Genomic DNA, 25,013 nt, shown 5'->3' on the forward strand with positions numbered 1-25,013 from the left:
TAAAATTTTTTCCAACAATTAATAATTATTACTGACGATAAATCGATTGCACGCATCAATTCACGCGCATTACTTTTTCTAGTGCTCGATTGTGCGAAGCGTTGCTGTAGTTGGAACATTCAACGATAAGCATTATGCCGCATAATGCGCTCTATTGCTGTAATTGGAAAACGGGGTCTGTGAATTGTGATGTCAATTGTCAACTTCAAACTTGTCATATTTTTATTAGAGGAGACCGGCGCGCTCTGCTACTGCCAGAAAATAAACTTGCAAGTTTGAACGTTAAATTTATCTTCCATAAATAGTATAATTCTGCGATTGTGCATATTAATTGAAGAATATTAATTCCTTTTATGTGTTAAATTGTTTCGTAAATATTCCAATGAAAGTGGAGGTTATATATAAATAGTGCATATTAAATGGAGCTTGTTATGTTTTAACTTAACCACATTATTAAATAGTTAAAAAATAAAGTGTTGTACCGGAATTCAAAATATAAACTAAAATGTCTAGCGATCTAATGGTACGTTTAAGATTTACCTAATGTTATTATTCATTTAAAACTGTATCTTAAAAACATCTTTTTATATTACAGAGTCAATTTTATGCTGCGTTAAATTTACCAGTATTAGAAAAGGTTATTGAGCTCACAAAAATTTTAGACCAGGCAGGACCTAGTAAAGACTTTCAAGCACTGTTTCCTCAATTGGTAAACAATATTTTTGCATCACCCAACAACAATGGTTGGGGCTTACGACAAATTACATGTGAACATAATAGATACGAATTTGAAGCACTGATGAATTTTTTAGAACCACATGGACCATTATTTAGAATGTGTTACAAATTACTATTTGATCCTCAGTTGAAATATAATCTTCCTTTGAGTATGCTGCCAGTAAGTAAAGAAATTGTTATTTCCTAAATGCCAACAGGATATAATTGGAAATGATGTACTTATTGTTTATTTTGTTTTAGTTTGAGTTACAAATTATATTGGAGAGAGGAGGAAGGTGTCCACAATTTTATTCAGACATGTTAACATTGGATTCAAATTCCTTGAATGTGGTTGCTTTAGCCTTAAGTATCCTTTTAAAAATATTTTTTCTATAAATGTTAATAAATGATTTTAATACTTATTCATTATTCAAAAGTTCTCATGAAACTTACAATGAAGGAAAAATTACATATTATACATGAATACAATACATACTACAATAGCTAACCTTATCACTGCAGTGTCTTCTGAGTGTTGTAGGTAGGTATGTGGAGAATGGAGATTTAATGTGTTAAATGTTGCCTTCAGGTTTTTACTGGTTATTTTTAAATTTTGAACACAAGTATGTTTTTACTATCACCCAACTTATTTCCTCAACAACAAAATCAGATCCGTTTGATTATTACATATTCAACTTTGCATTGCATTTGACAAATAACAATCAGAACAAAAGCTCCTGGGAGATATGGAATAGTGTTTATTTTGCTTTGGCTTGTGACTACCTCACACATTTTTTGCCAACTGATCCAAATATATGTGTTCTACCAATGATACCACATTATAATGGCAAAGTACCTCTAGTTGCACCACTTCAGTCAGTTAACAGGTAATCCTTTTATGCTGTATATTTTAATAGAACAATCTTCTTCAAGAGAGTATTATTTGTTATAAGAAAACCACTAACTTATAAATTAATTAATAATAGAGCATGCATTTGCTTGCATATGCAACATTTCTTTATTTTCATGTATTTAATTGTATAATTTAAATATTCACAGGCCTCTAGGTGCCCCTTCTTTATTACTTGTACCTGACTTATCTGGTATAAGTAACCAACACCCATCATCCCAGAATCAATCAAGGAATGAGATCTGGCGTTCAGAAACCGTATTACAAGTTTTTATAGACACTTGGATGAGTGTAGAACAGTTTAATTCACGCAACATTGAGGTAAGTTCTGCTTGTATATGATTAATAATAAAAATGAGTATCAAGATAATAAATTATTGTATTTCATAAACTTTATATTTTTCCTTCAGATGTACCAAAGAAATTATCCAGCAACATTTTCAAGCCCTGAAAGAGTGAGATTAGTGCGAGTTGTTATCAAACATATATACTCATATTCTGCAAAGTACAATTCTGATCCAGCTGTTAGGTCTTCAGCGCTTCGTAAATATGCCAAGCAAATAATGTGCACGCGGGCATACCAATATGTGAAACATTTGGTATCAACCTGGCCTCTGGATGCCTCATTTAGACTTGTTATGGAATTGTGGCTAAGTCTCATACAACCATGGCGATACACTAACAACAATGTTTCCAGAGATAGGTAAAAGCTTTCTTCTTATCTATATTTATGCTAGCGTTATTCCTAATCAAATATTGTCTCATAAAATAATAATTATACATTTATATAATTTTCAGGCATAATATTAATCAAAATCAAGATGAAGGAGCCAGTGCAAATTTAGATCCAAGCTACATACAGTTCATTGCAGAAAATTATCCATCATATACCTATATACTACAACTTGTTTTGCCTAGATTTATGAGACTTGATTTATCTACATACAAAAATGCTGTCATGTTATTTAGATTAGGGAAGGTATGATCTTTTATATTTTACTAGCTCCGCGGTTCACCCCCGTGGCTCCGTTCCTGTTGGTCCTTAGCGTGATGATATAATATAGCCTTCCTCGATGAATGAGCTATCTAACACCGAATGAATTTTTGCAAATCAGACCAGTAGTTCCTGAGATTGGCGCATTCAAACAAACAAACTCGCTACAAACAAGCTTTATAATATTAGTATAGATTTTTATAATTGTCATATATTTTTATTTTTACTGTACCTATGTTAAATAATAATATTTATTTTTTATTTAGGTTTTTTCACAACAACACTTGATGCCCATACTATTGAACTTAGAAAAGGCAATAACTGATAGTATATCTGGCTTGTACACACCTGAAACAAGCTTTAATAATTCTAATCTAGATCAAAGGTAATATTGTATTTTTTTTAAATATATTAATGATCAATGAAAACTTACAAGAAGCAGAAGTTTTAGAAATATATTTTTCTCTTACAGTTACACATACAATGGTATATCTTTGCATAAATGGGTGTCAATAGCGAAACAAGCTATTTCTGAATTGAATATGATGACCACTTTCGAATATGGTCCAATTTGGAGTGAAAATAAGAAGCCACTTTATATAGAACTTGTTAAAAAAATGATTTCTGCTAAACAAGTATCTGAAAAATTTGTCGAAGAATATAGGAGTAAATATCATCAACAAAACAATGGTAAGTCTTAATAAATTTATTTAATTAATATAGATTATAAACTTGTTTTCATTTCACTCAATTTTTTCTAATTTAGGTTTCTGGGGGAGCATTAAGCAATGGTTCATGATAAATAATAATGATGAAGACAGAATGATATTAGAAGAGTCTGAAAAAGTGCCTGTGTATTTGAATCATTGTATAAATTATTTCTCTAATATATTTATGGTGAGTATACTTTCACTCTTGTTTCTATCTTTTATTTAATCCATTATTTACTACCCAGTTGAATAACTTACACTTTATGAAGTGCAGGTATATATTTGCATGTAAAATATGTATTTAAAAAAATCCTCAAAACCTTCAGTAAACATTTTTTGAATAAAAAAATACATCATCACATTACATACTCAGCATTCACTACTACTCTGCAATATTTTATGTTACTATATTATGACACCTTAAAATATTCTTTTAATGGTTTTCAGGTAAACGACAATATGCTGTTATTGGCGGAGGCGAATGTGGTCGATAATTCACTGGAACATTCTTCTTTTGCTAATTCAAACAATTTCTCTTTTTCCATTGCACAAAAAGTACGTATAGTTTTAGTCTTATTTCCATTTAAATGTGAGAACAAGTATTTATTAGTGGTTATAGTTGCTCTTTATGACATACTAGATTTTCGCCCGCGTTTTCAAAGGAAAACCCGCATAGTTCCAGTTCCCGTGGGATTTCCGGGATAAAACCTATCCTATGTGTTAATCCAAGTTACCCTCTATATGTGTGCTAAATTTCATTGTAATCGGTTCTGTAGTTTTTACGTGAAAGAGTAACAAACATCCATACATCCATACTTACAAACTTTCGCCTTTATAATATGTAGTTATGACATATCATACAATAAAATTAATAAAAATAATTTTACTTTCAGTTACGAAGCAAACCCACAGGATTGCATTACATGGGTGATCCTGATTTGATGCCCATAATGTCGTATGAAAACACAATTCTTGTAAGACTGCTCTACCAATTGGCAACAAAATTAAACGAACTGGTATGTTTTTTTATGTTTACTTAAATTATAATACACTAGCTGCTCCGCGCGGTTTCATCCCCGTGGCTCCACCCCTGTTGGTTGTAGCGTGATGATATTTATTATAGCCTATAACCTTCCTCGGTAAATGGGCTATCTAACATCGAAATAATTTTTCAAATCGGACCAGTAGTTTCCGAGATTAGTGCGTTCAAACAAACAAACAAACAAACTCTTCAGCTTTATAATATTAGTATAGATAATTCATTTAAAACAAATAAAGAAATAGCTGGAAATGAAATGAGAACACTTGAATTTGTTCATAAAAATACTGGTTCGATATATATCACTTTATTTATCATTGGACTTTATTAAATAATTGCCAATTATTTCATAAATTAAAAATCTCCTTTGCAGTACTCTGAAGAATTTACCACACTGTGGAATCGTCAAGACTTTTGGGGATATGCTGCTCGGGAAATATTACAAAAACCTATCACTATTCAAAATTATATGAAGGATGTAACCAATCATCAAAATAATATTGTGTCTAAAGATCTACCGCCGCGATTATCCTTTAGGAGATTTGGATCAAACATATTTGTCGTGTGGCTTACAATTGGTTATATATTTTTTAGGCTTTTATCATATAATGGACTATTTTATGTATTCTTTTTGATCATGATGGTACTTATGATTGTATTGACCAAAGCCTCTTTGAAAATGTGTAAAATTATTAAATCTTAACTGACTATTTTAATAAATTTATTTTTGTACAGCTGTTTGTTTTATCAAATTAATTTATATGGTGACCATTTCAAATACTTGCCCTTAAAAATGTTAGCAAAACTAATGTATTAAAATTAGATCATATCTACAAATTTAAATTTCATCTTTAGATGTACAGGGTGGAAGGTTAAGATGGGGCATGAAGGGCAGGTACCTTAACCGTTGTAGCTACATGAAAACGTTCTTAGGAGACTATCCTTAAATTCTTGAGAAATTTTAATCTACATTCACAGATTTTTGAAAAAATGTACGGTCGGCAAGGAAATCGGCAGTTTTCAAAAAAATTTTTTTTGATGCCAATCGATCTAGTTTCTCATGGGGATCAAAACACTCTAAAATACCAACTGAGGTATGAGTAGTAGAAAAGTCAGAAATCGCGAAAAACTATTTTCATTCATGAACAAGTAAAAAGACAAAGTAGATCAGTCAGAATCGACATTGAAAATCGAGAATTTAACAATAATTCCAAAAGTTTTCAAACTTCGGTCAAGTAAATGGTACATTGGGACGACAATAAATCTCATTTTGCAACCTTGTCCGCAGTCCGGAACATTGTTAAAATTGCAATTAAATAATTTTTTTGCTGTATGGTCGTGAAAAAAATTCCAAAAGTTCTGCAAACTTAACACAGATATCGGAAATATATACCGAACGGTTGTATAAATTTGCAACCTTTTTCGGAACGTGTTTATTTATAATTATTTTTAATTCGTGGTCATTTTTTCGAGTAAGGTGGTCTCGGAATAATTACAAAAGTTTTGGAACTTGGTTGCAAACTTCGAAAACATCTATTCTGGTGCATTTACAAATTTGCAACCTCATTCAGTTTAATAAAAAAAAAAACATTAATATTCAATATTAAAAGATGTTCCGTACACTGAGATTGGTTGCAAATTTAATACGTGATATGAAATATTATATCGAAAACTTCCCCAAGTTTGCAGAACTTTTGGAATTTTTTTCAGGACCATACAGCAAAAAATAATTTAATTGCAGTTCCGGACTGCGGACAAGGTTGCAAAATGGGATTTATTGTCGTCCCAATGTACCATTCATTTGACCGAAGTTTGATAACTTTTGGAATTATTGTGAATTGAATGTCTAGACTGACTGGAGTAAAGGCACAGCAACATAGGCCAGCGACGCGGGGCGTGAGCGGGCGGTGGCTGGCAGCTCGTGCACGAGATGAAAAATTATGTAAATTTGAATATCGAACGAACACGTCACATTTTTATGGCTTATGTAAGGCTTATGTAAACAATAACACATAGATAACAAAAGTTACCAGAAGTCACTCTGTCTTCACTAAAAATGTCCTTAAATAATTTAGAACGTTTAGATCTGTTAGAGGCTTACTTTTTAAATAATAAAAACCCAACAGTTGCATTGGAATGGTACAGGAATAAATACCCAATGTGACATGTACCGACGCGAAAGGTAATTGCGAATCTTGTAAAAAATCTAGCAGAAAGTGGCTCATTTAAGAAAAGCTTGACACGTCCGCGTCGTTCACGCGTATTGAATGAGAATACGGTGATAGCAATTTTAGCACTAATTGTGGAAGCATATCCCGAAATTTCTTCAAAACAAGTTGCCGTCGAAGTTGGTTGTTCGCACTGGATAGTTTTAAAAACATGGAAGAAATACGGCTACAAATGCTACGGCCATGGGCGATTAGTCCAAGCATTGCAATCTGGGGACTATGCACGCAGAGTTGCATTTTGTAGATGGTTACGGGGCAAATTTAGTAGAGATAATGATTTTATTGAGTTTTCTATTAGCGCATCTTTTGTTGAATCACTTATTTTCTTAGTGAATATGTGGAAATAGTTTTTCGCGATTTCTGACTTTTCTAGTACTCATACCTCAGTTGGTCTTTTTGAGTGTTTTGATCCCCATGAGAAACTGGATCGATTGGCATCAAAAAAATTTTTTTTGAAAACTGCCGATTTCCTTGCTGACCGTACATTTTTTCAAAAATCTGTGAATGCAGATTAAAATTTCTCAAGAATTTAAGGATAGTCTCCTAAGAACGTTTTCATGTAGCTACAACGGTTAAGGTACCTGCCCTTCATGCCCCATCTTAACCTTCCACCCTGTATATGATGTATATGATTTAAATTGCATCTTTAGATGTATATGATGTCCTTGTAAATAGTTTTTCCACACATGTTAAACTTCAAAACTCAAAATAAAAACAAAATTGTCATAAAAAAAGCATTTAATCAACAATATCGTTTGAGCGTGAGCCGTGGCACGATGTTCATAGAGGCTAGTTCCTGGAAGAGTAGCTTGCACGCGTACGGCATCTCGACGGCGGCGACCGCGGCGGACGAGCGGCACGCGTGGCACCACGCGCGGCTCGCCAGCCGCCCGCACGCGCCGCAGATGTCCGCGCTGAACGCGTCCGACGCGAACATCAAGCGCTCCATTAGCAACATGCTGCACAATATTGTTATATTAGGCTAATCTCGCCGTCTCCTTACTATTCTTATTTAGTTACTACTAGCTTTCCGCCCGCGGCTTCGCCCGCTTTGTTTAAAACCTAATAAATTATATACTAAAACCTTCCTCTTGAATCACTCTATCTATTTAAAAAAATCCGCATCAAAATCCGTTGCGTAGTTTTAAAGATTTAAGCATACAGATGCGTTGCACCGTATATTTGAACTGATCAAACAGACCAATCCTAAATAAAACAATTTGTTTAACATGTTAACAATCAACATGTGTAATAAAAAAATAATATTTTTTCTATTAGATTTTTTTATGGATTATGGATCCTGGATGCCACTCCATTAAAAATATGCTGCGGAAGTCACGACATTGTCATATTTGATACGTTAAGCTTTTGATTCTTGTCGGGTCCGTTGCGCCGTATTTTTACTGATCCAATTGTACCAACCCTAAATCTAACAATTTATTTAACTTGCAATGAATTTTTTGACGTGACAACGTCTTATAATTCGATAGAGCCGCCTGCACGCACGAAAAAACATGACTCATGCGGCGTTACCTAGCTCTGAGGCGTTCCATGTAAGGCTTGAAGTGCGAGCGAGAGCGCGGAACGAACGACAAAGAAGCACAATCGGACGTTGTCACGTTCAACTATCGTCAGTAAATCGACTTTACAGACAACAATTTTTTTTTCTATTCGATTCTTATAGACGTTATCATAGATACATATCACACGCACATACCTAGCTCCATAACCAATCAAGCAGTCGCGCTCCATCTCCCCGAGGCGCAGACCGCCGTCCCGCGAGCGCCCCTCGGTAGGCTGACGCGTGAGCACCGCGCGCGGCCCGCGGGCGCGAGCGTGCATCTTGTCTTGCACCATGTGCTTCAGCTTTTGGTAATACACCTGCAAGGAGGTAAGCGCCTCTCATTAGATTAATCCATCAGACCCCGGAATCACAGACACAATAGAAAATCTATTGTGTCGCGGTCGGATCTGGCCGTTCGGGGCTCAATGGGTTAAAGGTAATTTTATTGTAGCTATCTTGTTTGTAAACACAAAAAAATATAATGTTAGAATAATTTAATGTATTCGTCAATTTTGTGTTTGTAAAAGCAGTGTAAATCATTTTAATGTAATTTATATAATAGTATTTACTATACTTAATTATACGAAAAAAATACATTCATAAATATTAAATACACTTTGTATAATCCATTGACTGATAATAATGATAATTTTGAAGAAAAGTAAAAATATACTTACAGGTCCAGAATAAATATAAGCTTCCAGAGGTTCCCCTGTTAAGCCTGAATAAAATATATCTTTGCCATGATAGTTATAACCATGTTTCTCCAATTCATTACACACATCTTTAACTTTGGAACCACCAAATGCAGTACCTGAGAAATAAATATTAACATTACAAAAATAATTTATAATTACAACGACGTCATTATAATTACGATCATGACACTAGTACTTAAATAAATTTAATGTCCATACCATAATGGAATTTTCCTTCCATCAGACCAGCTTTTCCGGCTAAAAGTTCAATAGTTTTTCCAACTGTCATACGGGAGGGAAATCCATGCGGATTCATAATCATATCAGGACAAATTCCTCTGTCATTAAAAGGCATATCTTCTTGTTGCACTATAAGACCAGTGACACCCTTCTGTCCGTGACGCGAACTGAACTTATCTCCAATCTCTGGAATCCTTGTTTGTCTTAATAATATTTTAATCAGAAATGCATCTTCTGAGTTTGAAGAGACCATTACTTTTTCGATATAAGATTCAACTGGACCTTTATATGTGATAGGAACATCTTTGTAGTCTATTTGTTGGGGTTGCCCTTGACTAATGGGATTTAATGTGGCTGGAGGCATTTGTTTGTTGATGAGAACTTGCCGATTTTCGACCATTTCTCCAGGAGCCGCTATTCCATCAGTATCTAAGATTTCGTGTGCTTTTATAATTTTGCCGGTGTTAGCATCTCGGGATGGTCCCAATATACGATCTGATGTTTGATTGCTATATCTCTTCATGGTTGTCTTCGCATTTTTGTACACTAAACATCGGCCATAGCCACGGTCTATGGAAGCTCTATTTAAAATTAAGGCGTCTTCAATGTCGTATCCGCTGTAACTCATTACAGCGACAGTTGCGTTCTGACCAGCAGGCAACTTGTCGAAGTTAGTTAATTCTATTGTTCTAGTCTTGACCATTGGACATTGGGGATATACTAAGTTGTACATAAGAGAATCTATTCTATTTTTCTGGTTGTAGCCAATTGTTCCTGTAATGTTTAAAAAAAATATGTTTCAAATTATTTTACATACATTTTGCATTTATAATTATCGCTGCTTTAATTTGATAACGACACATCTCAAAACTGTACTTTTTTCAGGAGAGCGTTTTCAATAAAAAGAAAAATTGACTTTTTCATATCTTTTATTTTAATAATCAGAATCCTTTGAAAATTGCTTAAATCAACGTATAATATATCAAATTTTCCTGTAGTAATGAGCTACTTAGCTCTTTAAGTACAAAAACAAAACATAAACTCTAAAAAACAAAAAGCGTCAGACATACGTCAAACAGTTTTTGGTTTAATTATTATCAAAATTGGCATAAACTATAGTATGACCTTTAATTTGACAACATCTTTTCGTGAACAATGACACAATTCCTAATAGAACAAACGTGTGAGCTAAACAATTTTTATACAACGACTTATGTATTATTGATGCAAGTCTTTTGGAGTGGATTTTTTTTAAATAATGCCACATTTCCTATTACATTGCTATTCCAAAGAAAATGAAATACAAAACTAATGTATATTTATTATATAATGACATATTTTGTTTTGTATGGCTAACTTTCTATCAGTCTTCAACTTAAAAAAGATTACAAAAATACTGTAATAGGTACACACTACTCTCAAAATTGTAAATATTAGCTAGTATTAATATGACAGAAACAAAATTTCAAATGACAATCTCCTAACATAAATTGTGTATGACTAATGTCACTAGCCCGCATTAACAAAAAATAAACTTCTTTTCTAATAAAACAATCTTCTTATAAAAAAAACTTACAATACAAAAGAACTTACAAAAAATATTGGAAAACAAATAACATAGAAAACAATTTAAAGTAGAAAAAATAGTCTTACAAAGTTTCTAAGATTAAAACTATGTATGTATGTTATAGTAACTAATTATGAAAAAATACTTTTAGAGATTCTCAAAAAATGGGGCGTAAAATCTGGGTATAAGTTTTTTATTTAGCAAAGTAAGTAGGCCTTTCTTTTTCTTCTCACATATCGTCATTTTAGTTTTGTAAATTTTCTTTAATGAAATATTTCTATTACTAGTGCTACTGTTCCTTGTTTTTCCAATATTCTCAACTATCACTTTTTTGTAATTATCACTTTCGTAAGAAGTTTTATAATAATATGAGTAATTTTCTGTATCTTTAGCTTCTACTTTTAAAATTACAATATCTGATATTTTAACAATTTCCTTTTCTGTATTTTTAGTGTAATTTTTACCTATGGAAGTAGCTAAACTTTTTATATCAATAAAATCATCATAACTCAGTTCATGAACTTTATAAGGGGTACCTGTTTTCTTAGCATTCCTAATTATGTGAGTATACTGGTCTGGAGTATATATAGGTCCTGATTTTAAAGTTTTCTGTATTTGCCTTTCAATCACAGAATGAGCACTATCGCCCTCATTCTGCGTGTGGCCTTTTACTAAAAATTTATGTGTGATTGTGTTGATATACTCAAAATGATGAACTATATACATATAAAGTGCTATTATGTAGTGATTTTTTTGTTGGCCACAACAATTATCTGAGTAGAATACTAAATCTAGTTTAGAATCAAGATGGTCAGCAGTTTCTTTTAAATTTTTAATGTATTCCAGGACGCAAGTCCCGATCTCAACAGCCCCTCTTTTTGCTTCGCCTTCGTGCCAAACAAAACAAGTAACATCTTTATTTTTTAAATTGCACACGGTAAAATTATAGCAGTTTAACTTAGAGACATAGTAAAAGTTAGATACCTCGCCCTTCGGACAGCTCATTGCAGCTTGGAGATCATAAACACAAACGATGGTGTTATCTGCTGTGTGATTCTTATCATCGTCTTTTGACTGTCTCGATAAAGTCTTTTCTTTCAAATGTTTTTCATACTTTTCCTTAAGTCTATTTTTTTCTTCCTCAGTGGAATTAGCATATGCTGTGCAATCTTCACACTGGTCTTTTTTGGGTTGATAGAATGAAATATTATATTCATACGAAAATATATTATAATACATAATATAATTTGCGCTTGGTAGACCCTTTGATTGGCATTCAGCAACATAGTCTCGATGCAAATCTGCTACGGTTTTACCACCATCTATATATACGCGTTTAGAATCTGCCCTACAATAGTGGCTTTCAATTTTTGGAATGGAATCAAGGTGTCTCTTGACACCTTCTTTAATGGCCGGATCTATGGCATGATGGTTGTTGTGTTTGCCACGTTTGTCGAGCTCCATAGATCCAGATGGCTGACTTTTTTCAAAAACGGTTCGAATAGGGCGATCAGATATAGCCAAGGTGGCTTTAAAAAATTGTTTACATACTCTAATACGTTCGCCATCTACTGACAAATAAAAAGCATTATTATTCCCGCGGTTACTGTTATGAACTTTGTATGAATATCTAGGTTTAATAATTGAAGTATGTCGCAATATGAACTCTCTTTGCCTTTGCAGGTCACCAAGGCTCCAATAAGTATCAAAAATCTCTTTTCGCTGGGTTTCTGTTATTTTATTCGTACATTTTTGTTTGCACTTTTCTCCACAGGGAGGCTTCATTGATTTCTCCGGCACAATTTTACCAGATTTGGATGTGTATTCTCGTCCTCTATTTCTCAATATCTTTGCTTGTACGCATAACCATTTTTCTGGGTTTAGTTTACGTTTTCGGGTAAATTTTGTGGTATTTGATGGTGGTGGAAGGTCTGCAGAATTGTGAGGATCAGTAGTGTCTAATAAAGGTCTGACATTTACCGCCGAATTAAAGCTTGTTTCAAGAACCTGGTTAGAAAGCGCAATCTCAGATGAAAGACAGACTGACGTGTTTTTTTCTACCATTGGATCTGGTACGATAACGCCTGCTACGTCACGACTTTCTGGTTCGGAATCTGATGAACTGCTTGAAGAATTACTTGTATCCGAAGAAGAACTGCTGGAATCTGAGGAACTTGCACTAGATGACATTCTCGAGCTAGACCTTTGCTGAGAGCTCTTTAGAGTTGTAGTTGCTAAATAAGACTGATTCTGTCCAATATTGCTGTCAATTTCAATGGCAATTGAGGAGGTTTGGGCAGCTACACCAGGGATATTACAATCAGACTGCCTGTTTAAGTTACTATCCGCTGTTTGAAGAGTGGTTTCGGAAACATAGTCACTTTCGTTCTGTAACAGCTGCAAAGGCTTACGAATATCAAAAGTAAACTTCTTATTTGGTACCTTTTTGGTTTTAGAATATCTTTTTTGTCGTTGTGTTGTAAAATGTGGATTAGCGTTAGTTTCAGAATTAGTTGAATCGCTTATATTTTCGTAGTCGGGATCTTTAACACTATCATCTGAACAGAAATCCTGTTCTTCTATAGGAAATTCGTTAAATACCTTCTTGTTTTCAATCAACAAAGGTGCATTTCTTTCTTCGTAAGTTTCAGGATCATCAGATACCGAAATTGGCAATAATTCTTCTGAAGTGATATTATTTGTATTTTTCTCCATGTTCATGTTTTTAAACATCTGAAGAGTACGTCGATTATACACTGTGAAAGAATAAAAATAATTATTAGTTAAGATCGTCATACGTACCTAAGTAAAAGTATTATTTTCAATACATAACTTTTAGCCCCCACATTATGCTTAATGTCACATTATAACATATTTTATTGCAATTATCTTGTATAATGGCACATCTTCAAAAATAATTTAACATTATCACAAAAAAGAGACATATTTTGCAAAGAATAATCGTTAATATTATTACCTTAAAAACGAAACCGACATATTTCGCATTAGGTACTTAAATTATCAGAATTTTTTTATTAAACATAAGCTTATTTTGAAATATACTATCAAGTTTGTGTACTTACTTGTTTTGATACTGTCACTTCACCAAATACGACGTTCTTTAAGAGAAACAAAACACAATTATGACATAAAAAGTTTTTGTATATCGTCACAACACAAAAAACGACCTTATCTAAGAAAAAAATCTACAAAAAAGTACGAACTATTTCGTTTTATGCCTATATCGTAGAGAAAATGCGCGTGTCACCTTGCGAGAATTCAAAGCAACTGGCGTTGTGTCGATGTACCAACAAACAGGCGATCCATTTCGACCAATCAGATAACGTCATTCAGTCACGCCACGGAGCCAAATATTTACATAGGAATATGAGTTTTATTCACATGGTGTTAAAGATTAGTTTGAGTTGAATGGTAACATTATTAAAAAAATGACACATTTAGTTATGTGCCACTGTCAAATTAAAACAGCGTTATGTATTTACTACTGCTAAAAGGCTCGCAAATACATAAACAATATAGTGAAATTTATTTTCTATAAAAAAATATTTCAAAAATATATTAAAACAATTCCATGATGAAAATATTAAAATAATATGTACTCACCCATTGCCTGTTTACCCATAGCACATTGGTAAGTGTTTCTAGGGCTCTGATTGTGATGAGGATATGGGACAAGTCCAGCACAAACTCCTAATATTGTAAAGGGTTCTATTTCTAAATGTGTTGTCACATAGGGATCAATCTCAGCCTCCACAGTAGCTATATGACTGTCATTCTCTTCATTTACATCTAAATATTCTATAAGGCCATCTTTTAAAAAGTCTTGGAACTTCTTTAAACCTCTTTTCAGTTCATTTATGTGTTGTTGCTTGACCAATGGATATCCTCTTTCAACAATTATGTAAGGACGACAAAGTCTGCCTGCATCACTACAGATATAAACAGTCCTTTGGTTGTGATTTGGATAGATGGAAACAAATGCGGATATTAATCCTCGCCGTCGGAACATCCTGAATATTTTTATGAGCTTTTTATACTGCCTTGTTACACCCAAAATATTACCTGAAAATAAATAATTTTGTTGATTAAAAAGAGTAATTTCTATAGCTTAGAAAAATTATGTTAAGATTTATATTATACATAATGGTATTTTAGAGGAACGAAAAGTTAATAAATTTCAGAAAGCTTCCTTACCATTAAGAAAAACCATGTAATTAGCTGGATGATTAATCTCCTCTCCACCCAACAGCCTGACATCTTCAACACCAGCATTACAGGCCAACCTAGCGATAGGTTCTTCCGAACACTCTGTTGTTATGTGCGTCATTAGAGCCAAGTTCTTAACAAGACCACACCCTTCACCTTCTGGCGTGTCAGAAGGACACAGCATACCCCATTGAGAAGGTTGCAAAGATCTAGGTCCTGACACTTTACGAGTCTTCTCAAACTGTGAGTTCACCCTTGTCATCATTCCTAATGCAGATATGTAACTAAGTCGACTCAAAACCTGTGTCACACCATGTCTCTCCATTTTAAATCTCTTGATGGTCCAGTTACCCTTTAATTCAAATTACAATAACATAAATATATATATTAAATAGTTGAAATAAAGTATACTCATTATAAAATTAATGTGGGTAGTTTTAAATATTACTACATTGTAAAAGGGACATAGATTTTAAGGTATACTTACACTTGAAATAGCTGTAAAAAGTCCATTAGTAATCAAGTCAGGTCTCATATGTTTGACAATATCAAAAGGTGCAGCCTTGACCTTTGGTATTATTTTTTCCGCAATAGATTTTAGTTCCCAATTAAATCTTTTAAATAAATCTTCAAACATTAAAGCTAATAGTGAGCCAGCCAATTCCAGTCTCTTATTTCCATAATAATCAGGATCATCAATTGCTGTCTTATTAGTTTCAGCTTCAATAACTCTCCTTACCATTATTGCTAAATAAATAGCTTTAACATAAAAATTATAGTTTTCTACTGCAACATGGGCTAATATAGTAGTGGCTAACAGTTCCCTGGCTTCATCTACAGGAGTTTTTATTTTAGACTGTGATGAAGGAAACCTTAAAAGAAAAGAAAATGGTAATAAATATGACAATAATATATAATCTGTAGAAGTAGTTAGTATATAAATCCCACCTTTTAGCTTTAAACTTTTGTCCAATATATGTAAGGGCTTGAATCTGGGTGAATATTTTTAAGTTATGGCAATCCATTATACATGGTGCCATTTTTTTAATAGTGTTATCATCAGTTCCAATTAATTGCATTATTTCTTGATCACTGCAAATACCCATAGCTTTAAATGCAACTGCAATAGGGATATCCTAAAAATCATAAAAAAATATTATATAATACTGTTTATTATTTTTACTTAAATCTAAGTTAGAATGTAAAATAGAAAAATAATATACATCTGACAATGCATTATGTCTCAGAACATATTTTCCATTCTTCACAATAACATTTGTTCTTGTTTTCTTCTCATGAGTTGAACTAGTCACTTGACATTGAATGGCTCCTTTAAATTCATCTACAATCATCCTATTTCTAGAGAGTTGTTCTTGTATCAATATCACCTTTTCTTGACCTATAAAGAAATATACAGTTGTTAGACATTTTCATCTTTCTAAAAACCACTGTATTTTCACTGTATGTTAATACAAAAATATAAATACCTCTTATAATAAAATAACCGCCAGGATCATGTGGACATTCATTCAACTGAGAGAGCTCATAATCAGATTTATTTGTTAAGACACAGTTTGAGGATCGAAGCATTAATGGCATCCTGAAACATTGTTATATGTAATAAGTACATAGTTTGTAATAAAACATAAACCAAGAATAAACATTATTATGTATATTTTAGAGTAAGCCTACTGAGTTACCTTCCTATGAGTTGTTTGTTTTTAATAACCCGCTGATTCCCTCTAATATATTCAATGTCAACTGTTATAGGTGCTGAATAAGTAAGGTCCCTGAGGCGACATTCGTGTGGTGTTGTAGGCTTTGTGATATTAAAGCCTTCTTCCAGATCTGGGGTCCCCACATATGCATTTAAATATTTTAAATAAAACAGTGGATCTGAATCACAAAATATTTTCTCATTTGCCTGCACAATTTTCTTTATTTCTACATTTATAAAGTAATTAAATGAATCAATGTGTTGCTTTACTAAGCCCTTTACTTGGAGAAATGATGGAACCAATTTCCACTTATCCTGCAAAAGATACATGAGTCTCAAGGTATAATTTCAAATAACAAGCATATATTATTTCACGATTTATGAGGAACGTGTTATAAGAATAAATATTAGCTTGTTTATATAATTAAAAGCGAAAAACCAAATGAACACTAACCTCTAAAGCTTTAACCGGTTCTCGTAATCCCTTCGAGCTATCCCATTCTGTCTGCTTTTTATTGATTTCTCCCATTTTTCTAAATATTGTTTAAACCATAGGATTTTATAGCATGATACATTTATTTCATATGACATGTTATCATTTTCAAATATTTTATTTTCCCATTTCTCAAACAGGCAAATGCAAAATGCAAATCCAAATTCCAACTTTATGTGACAAACTGACAATGACAATTTAATGACAGTTGATTAATATTGCCAAATTTAAAAAAAAGTCAATTTATTTTTCACGTACATACTCTACAATTCTACATTAAAGAATTGATGATTATTTATAACATTTAAATTGCACATTCTTATTCCATTATGTGCAATATCTGTAGAAAATAGCACCCAACACGTTTGAAAATTTTGGAAGTTCGAATTTTCGACATATTTTCTAGAATTAGCTCACAGAATTAGCTTTATTAAGTTCAATACGCAAATCTGCGCATCACTCAGATTTTTTCTTAATATTTTATCTGTTTCTGAAAGAAATCTATATCCTACTCTCTTATTCTATGCCTATTCTAGTAGGAATGGGTCGTCGAAGCATTTTTCATCAACGAGACTAGACCGTTAAATGTCGTTCATCAACTAGTCGATCAACTAGTTAAAATCTTCGACTAGTCGATGTGTAAACTGAACCGAATGGACACGGTCGACCGACGCGCGACGGTATTGGTAATCGAACGTTCGTTACCTTGAACTGAGGTCTACACTCTACATGTAAAATTCCACATTCTTACCACGAAGTTATTACGAATTATAGATTTTCAAAGAATTCAATGTCAGGGTTGTCTCTAGTAAAGAAAAAGTCAGAGCTGTTTTTTAACAATTATATATTTATCACCTATCTATTACCAAGTTTTTGTTTATGTTTTAACTTGTCGTTTTAAGTCGTTAGTTATAGTCGATATTTTAACATTATTCAATATATTATTATAGGTAGGTAATCCTTATGATATGTAATAAATTAACTGAATAATAATAATAAATAAAAAAATATCTTAGATTTTTAAGACAATTCAATAATATCAAATTAATACAAATTAATCTCCTTTTTTTTCAATATTTCGAGCATTGATCATAGTAATCTCATTAAAAGTCAAACGGAATTAACGGTAAAAATATTGAACTATCAACTCGCGACGCGTCGCGTCGCAAGTTGGTAGTTGATACAAACGTGTCGACTGACGAGCCGTCTACGACGAGTCGTTTAGCCGTCTACGGTGGACTATTATACGGCCACGTCGAAGCGTTAACCGTCGCGGACGCGTTGACGAGCGTTTCGACTCTTTTGTTTAGTCGTTGAATTCAACTAGTCCGTTGATGAACGATGGACTAGTCGAATCGTTGAATGTACATAGACGGTTAATTTAACTAGTCCGTTGATTCAACGCCCATGCCTATATTCTAGTCTCTGTGGATTATGAAGTTTACTTTACAACCAAAATTACATAAAAATATTGATCATGAATGGAATTTTAACTAAATAGTTATAAACTCCGTTTTTTGTTTCTCTAAAATGGACATTTAATGTATATGGAATAGTAAATATTACATATTACTATACAAAATGGTGTATGAGCCGATTCCGAGAACTGTCCGCATTATTTTGCTGGGTGAACCAGGAGTCGGCAAAACATCACTTATTCTCTCTTTAGTTACTGAAGAATTTACAGAACATGTTCCACCGAAGGCAGAAGAAATCACAATTCCTGCTGATGTTACACCAGAACAAGTACCGACAAATATTGTTGATGTATGTTGTACGTATCGCAAGTTCCATAAAACATTCCACTTATTTCTAAGTTCCCACGCACAGGTATTAATAAACGATTATTTATTTTAGTGTGTGAACAAACAATTGAACAAGTTGCCGAAGAAATAGAAAAGGCTCATGTGATTTGCATCGTATTTTCTGTTGACAAGCAAGAAACGCTTAATAAAGTCGCATCGTACTGGCTACCATTTGTGAGGGACAACTGTCCAGAAGATTATAGGAAACCAGTGATCTTAGTAGGAAATAAAATTGACTTAATTGATTATTCGATTATAGATGTAAGTATAAAATATTTCATTCCTATTTCATAATTCTTATAAGAGATAATAATACACAACATAGTTTTAGGCTACCATTACTTACTGTATTTCTATTTTCTCATTTTTGTATTATATAGGTATCAACTATTATAGTAATAATTAATTATACAATTATTGTGTGTTTCTAGAATATTTGGGATATAGCAGAGGAATACCCGGAAGTAGACCGCTGTATTGAATGTTCTGCTAAGACTTTGACTAATGTTTCTGAAATGTTCTATAATGCACAAAAAGCTGTTTTGCACCCAATACATCCTATTTATTCAATTGAAGAACAAGAAGTGAGTATTAATAAATATCCTTATTCCTCTATGTTTAATTTCTAACTGTTTGATGATATATTAATGTTATATTTTTAAAAATATATTAAAACTTTGCAGCTCACAGAAAGATGTAAAAAGGCACTTTCAAGAATATTCAAAATATGTGACTTAGATGGTGATGGAGTGTTGGATGATTATGAAATAACAGTATTCCAGAAAAAGTGCTTTGACTCTCCGTTACAACTGCAGGTGCTAAATAATATTTTGCATGAGAATTCCTTTATGAAATGACTAGCTTTCCGCCCGCGGCTTCGCCCGCGTTTTCAAAGAAAAACCCGTTCCCGTGGGATTTCCGGGATAAAACCTATCCTATGTGTTACCCTCTATATGTGTGCCTCATTTCATTGTAATCGGTTCAGTAGTATTTGCGTGAAAGAGTAACAAACATCTGTACATACAAACTTTCGCCTTTATAATAGTATTAGGATTAGGATGTATCAGATAATAATGAACTTATTTTTTTTCAGGTTCTAGATGAAGTAAAATCAGTTATAGCACAAAATATCGCTGGGGGAATAGAGAATGAATGCATCACAATGAAGGGATTTATATTCTTGCACTGCCTTTTCATACAACGAGGAAGAAATGAGACAACATGGACAGTACTACGTAAATTTGGTTATGATGAGAGTTTGGAATTGACACAAAGTTATTTATACGCTAAGTATGTTAAATGACTAAGGGCCGATTTTTCAATGCTTGGATAAAACTTATCCGTCCAATAAAGTATTACACGATAATATTAAAATGTCACGTAAACTGTCAAATACGGGCAATTAGAATACGTTTTTAAAATGGTGGTTTTATACATTATTCGAAGAATAAGTTTTATCCAAGCATTGAAAAATCGGCCCTAATTAGAATTATAATCAAATTAATCATCAATATGAAATCTTAATCACGCACCTATTTTATATTTTAGTCTAAAAATACCAGCAGGCAGCACGTCAGAACTGTCGTACAAAGGCCAACAATTTTTGACGCAAATTTTTGAGAAGTATGATAGGGACAAAGATGGAATGTTAAATCCTACTGAACTTAAAAATGTATTTTCATGTTGTCCTCGCATACCCTGGCATAATTTAAGGTATACTGTACCAACTAATGATAAGGTAGGCATTTTTATTTTTATTCACCTAATGTTTTGGTGTGGCATATACAAATAAGTGTGTAAAATTATTTTCTGTTTTCAGGGGTACTTGACTTTACAAGGCTGGATGTGTCGTTGGACATTAATGACCCTCCTAGACTTGCAAAGTACAAGTGCTTACTTAGCCTATTTGGGATATAATTTCTTAGAAAATGAGTCCCAAAAATCTGCATTTCATGGTATGTACTTTCATATTAACTTGTTTGGAAACACTATTATAATATTCAATTACTTACTAAAAAAAATATTCACTGCCTGTTTCAATTTATTTATCCCTAACCCTAATTAATTTAATTTTCTAGCACAATTCTTATTGACATTTTTTATATTTTTAACAAAATAGATTTTTTCTTGAGCTCCTGCTAATGTTCCTGTTTGGTTTTATTTCAGTTACTCGGGAGAAAAAAATTGATGTAGCTAAAAAGCAATCAAACCGTAATGTATACCAGTGTCATATCATTGGTCCCAGGGGTTGTGGTAAAACATCCATATGTAGGAGTTTTTTAGGAATAGCACATAAGGTAAAAAAATGTTGTGTGGTTTTATGAAACCACGGTAAAAGTGAAACTTAGGCACAATATTATCGTATTTGTACGATAATGACTCCGAACACTGCTTTATACCTACTCGGCAGCCGACCGTCACGCGACATGCGCTACACAGACCAAAAAGTTTGAGACGATGTAATAAAAGTTTCACTTTAATATTTTTTGTTAAAGTGTAAACTCAAACTCAAAAACTCAAACATTTATTTATTCAATTAGACTTCTTCTAGAAGCACTTTTGAAACGTCATTAGGTGCATATTTTTTACATTTACTCTACTGTATTAGCCATTACTTGTTCAACAGTCATCTATGTGTGTGTATTTTAAATATTGCAATAATATGGTGCTTTTAAACTAAAATTGCATCTTGAACATTGTTCGCTTAGAATATAAATATAAACTGAGGTAGAAGCGGCATACGCGTAAAAATACTTTCCATTTGAAGTCAGCTAATTTAGCTGGGTTACGCTTAGTCAGTTATGTTGCTAACTCTTTTCGGCTAATGGTTTAAATGTATATTCTATCTTTGTCTCATTACGGAGTACATGAATGAGTATGTTACTTCGTTTCTGTATGAGTAGAATGTTTTTGTAGATAACGTTGAACGGCTTTGATTGCTAGTTTGTTCATATAGACCGCTTCTACGTCAATTTATATTTTATATGTATTCTAAGATTATTCGTTAAATTTGCAACTTTAAAGTTTTACCTGATTGAACTTTCTATTTTATCTGATTTCATTGTAAATTATATACAAATATAAATTTAACATATCAACAGAAAATCAAACCTCATTCCAATGAGCGAGGAGATGGATACTCTACAGAAAACAACTGTTGTATTAATACAGTATTAGTGTATGGGCAAGAGAAGTACTTAGTTTTAAAGGAAATACCGATCACGCGTGTCTCCGACCCTCTGCAGCCTCATGAAGTTAATTGTGATGTAGCTTGTCTTGTTTATGACGTCACCGCTAGTCGATCCTTTGAGTTCATTGCTAGAATATATATTGTGAGTATATAAATATTATATTATTATTTAAAAACACCCTAACACAACACAATATAATGTATGTACGTAACTAATATCTTTAACTAGCTGCGCACCGCGGTTTGACCCGCGTGGCTCCACTTCTGTTGGTCTTACCGTGATGATATATGGCTTAGGGTGCACTCACACACATCAGTCACCGTCACGGCACGTCACCGGACAGGATTAAAAAAAAAAAATGTATCAATAGTTCTAGTATGACTCTGTTCCCACACGACAGTCGCCGGCACGAAATCTATCAGTGACGTCACCGGTCAGGCACGTCAAATAATCTTTCCATACATGTATCATACTTTTATCCCCACTCACCCGGTGCCGTCACGTCTCAGTTCAGTCAGCGTCGTGCTACCGTCAATAATTGCTACATGTTCTCTAGCGTGACACACGTCTAATCACTGACTAACCTGATGTATGTGTTCAATGATTCAGTCAAACCGGCGACGTGACTGACGGACAACATGACGGTGACTGGTGTTTGTGGATACGTACACAAACCGTCACCGATCAGTCATCGGTGACTTGACGGTGACTGATGTGTGTGAGTGCACCCTTATAGTCTTACTAGATAAATGGGCTATCCAAGACTGAAAGATTTTTTCAAATCGGACCAGTAGTTCTTGAGATTATAGTGTGTTCAAACAAACAAACTCTTCAGCTTTATAATATTAGTATAGATTAATTGACATGAAATAATTTAACACATTTTATACAACATTCATGTTTTTTTGACCGCCTCCTTGGTATAGTGGTTGACGCGTGAGCGTAGCACCTAGGGGTCCTGGGTTCGATTCCCGGTGGAGACGAAGAAAAAAAAATGTCTCAGTCTGGTAGGACACAGAAGGCTAATCACCTACTTGTCCCTAAAGAAAATCGATCAGTGAAACAGATGTATAATGCATCTGCCCCTTACCCCACTAGGGGACATGGGACTTCACTTATTCATGTTTTTAGAAATATTTTGCTGAAAGTCACATCCCTGTACTGATTGTTGGAACCAAAGGAGATGGCATGATAACCAGACAGGAATATATTCTACAACCAGAAGTATTTTGTAGCAAGTATCAATTGCTTCCACCGCAACTGTTTAATATTAAAGAGAATAAGCACGATGTTCTTGTGAAACTTGCGACAATGGCTGCTTTTCCGTAAGTATAGTAAATGAGATGCTATACTGCTATACTTAATGAATAAAAATATTTATTGAATATTTTTACATAGGTATTGTAATTTTTTGTCATTATAAAGTGTATTAGTTTTAGGAGACTTATTTTATCTAAAGCATTTACTAGGTATTACATATTATATTGAACTAATGAGAATGTAAGCTTTTTTGTAATCTTTAAACAAGCAGATCATGGTCATTATCATTCTTCTTTTAATGTTAGTTCTGTCTGTCTTTTTAATCAAACTCACTTTAATTTAAACTTGTTGATATAAATCGAATATAATTCCTAACTGTAAGTTACAATTGGCTGATAATATAGTATTACTGTTTTTTTAATTCAAAATATGTTAACCAGTCAATTTCAAGCTGCTTGGATTTTGTTCAGCAAACACAGGTTAGTTGTATATATTGTGATATCAATTATTATTTAACTAAACCATGTGGTCACAGATATTATTCTTAAAATTTACGAGCGCTTTCGATTATTTCAAGTGCCTTCTGTATGTGTATCTGTAGATGAAGTTTTGCTATTGGATTTCATAGATGGCGCTGTTGTCAGTATTTAACCTTATTTTAACCGAAATAATTTATTGTAATATTCAAGTTTCAACCATGCCAGCGTCCGTCTACATGTTCACTAGTTTACAGATAAATATTCTAATTGCCATCATGCAATTCTTAAGTTAAAACTAATAAGCTATGATTATTTCAGACATCTCAAACAATTTGCGAGTTTCGCTGGCGATAACTCGTCCTGGTGGAAGGCTGGTATTGGGGTCGCCGCTGCAACTATAATGGGCCTCGTTCTTATCAAGATACTTAACTTCCAGAGACAATAGATGAAGGAAAATAGGAGAAACTGCCTTCTTGGTGAAAAGTGCAAATACGTTACAAATTACAAGAATGTAATATAAAATATATATTAGTAAACCTACAAATTATAATAATAAACCACCAAAGAAGCTCCCGTATATGAAATATTTTATTTTGAGTTGTAAATAAACGCATTAAATTGAATATACAGATTTTCATTTCAATTCAATCCTAACAAATAGACGCCGATGACACAACTGCATGTTAGTAAGCCTAATTAAAAATCTTGTAAAATATGTCTACGTTTCGTATTATCAAAATAGATAAAAAAAAACAGGTTGGATCATGATAGCATTCATTTTATTTAAATCATCCATTATGAGTTAATTTTAATTAATATTAATACTGATTTCCGATTCACCACACATCCTCTAATTTTTATCCCAAAGCAAATTGACTAGAGAACCTTTTCAGAAAAAAAATACATTAGAAAAATAAAGCATACCTTAAGTTTTCCGAGTCCCTAATCTGCCTAAAATTCTATATAGGTATGTTATCTATGAGGATTTATTATTTTATATGATATATGCATTTCTTCATAAAAACGGACGAGCGCAATATTATCACCATGCAACAATTAACCAAATATCATTATCATTGAGTTACAATGTTCAATAATATGTAGTGGCCATATCGAATATTTGCTTATTTTATGAAATGATTGATCATTTCATGAAATGGTTGAATGTCTATTG

The 25,013-nt window shown here is 33.1% G+C and overlaps 3 protein-coding genes across 4 annotated transcripts; 2 read left to right on the forward strand and 1 right to left on the reverse strand.

Moving 5' to 3' along the window:
* Positions 1-225: 225 nt before the first annotated feature.
* On the forward strand, positions 226-5,104 carry LOC149905921 (sphingomyelin phosphodiesterase 4). Its single transcript, XM_090105843.1, has 13 exons — positions 226-523; positions 596-898; positions 979-1,084; positions 1,388-1,604; positions 1,777-1,948; positions 2,038-2,330; positions 2,426-2,606; positions 2,888-3,006; positions 3,094-3,311; positions 3,388-3,518; positions 3,779-3,886; positions 4,225-4,347; positions 4,744-5,104. Exons 1-13 carry the CDS (start codon positions 506-508, stop codon positions 5,071-5,073), a joined length of 2,319 nt encoding a protein of 772 aa, XP_089961969.1. The 5' UTR covers positions 226-505; the 3' UTR covers positions 5,074-5,104.
* Positions 5,105-7,316: 2,212 nt separating this feature from the next.
* Polr3B (RNA polymerase III subunit RpIII128) lies at positions 7,317-17,279 on the reverse strand. Its single transcript, XM_090105521.1, has 12 exons — positions 17,066-17,279; positions 16,595-16,926; positions 16,382-16,494; positions 16,118-16,293; positions 15,843-16,030; positions 15,382-15,766; positions 14,883-15,246; positions 14,292-14,750; positions 9,080-9,874; positions 8,840-8,976; positions 8,316-8,479; positions 7,317-7,557 (listed from the first exon to the last, which is right to left on the reverse strand). Exons 1-12 carry the CDS (start codon positions 17,138-17,140, stop codon positions 7,341-7,343), a joined length of 3,405 nt encoding a protein of 1,134 aa, XP_089961647.1. The 5' UTR covers positions 17,141-17,279; the 3' UTR covers positions 7,317-7,340.
* A 1,245-nt stretch (positions 17,280-18,524) lies between these two features.
* Miro (mitochondrial Rho GTPase) lies at positions 18,525-24,462 on the forward strand. 2 transcript variants are annotated; one of them, XM_090105486.1, is made up of 12 exons: positions 18,525-18,878; positions 18,962-19,170; positions 19,341-19,493; positions 19,593-19,724; positions 20,003-20,199; positions 20,458-20,647; positions 20,729-20,864; positions 21,076-21,206; positions 22,011-22,241; positions 23,232-23,425; positions 23,801-23,839; positions 24,158-24,462. In XM_090105486.1, exons 1-12 carry the CDS (start codon positions 18,686-18,688, stop codon positions 24,282-24,284), a joined length of 1,932 nt encoding a protein of 643 aa, XP_089961612.1. In that variant the 5' UTR covers positions 18,525-18,685; the 3' UTR covers positions 24,285-24,462. The 2 variants fall into 2 exon arrangements, with proteins under 2 accessions (XP_089961612.1, XP_089961613.1); XM_090105487.1 differs by lacking the exon at positions 23,801-23,839.
* The last annotated feature ends 551 nt before the right edge of the window (positions 24,463-25,013 follow it).

This window comes from Colias eurytheme, chromosome 9 (assembly GCF_061535395.1).
Source record: "Colias eurytheme isolate Ceu_HAF_F1 chromosome 9, ilColEury1 Martin Lab GWU primary, whole genome shotgun sequence".
NCBI classification, from domain to species: Eukaryota; Metazoa; Arthropoda; class Insecta; order Lepidoptera; family Pieridae; genus Colias; species Colias eurytheme.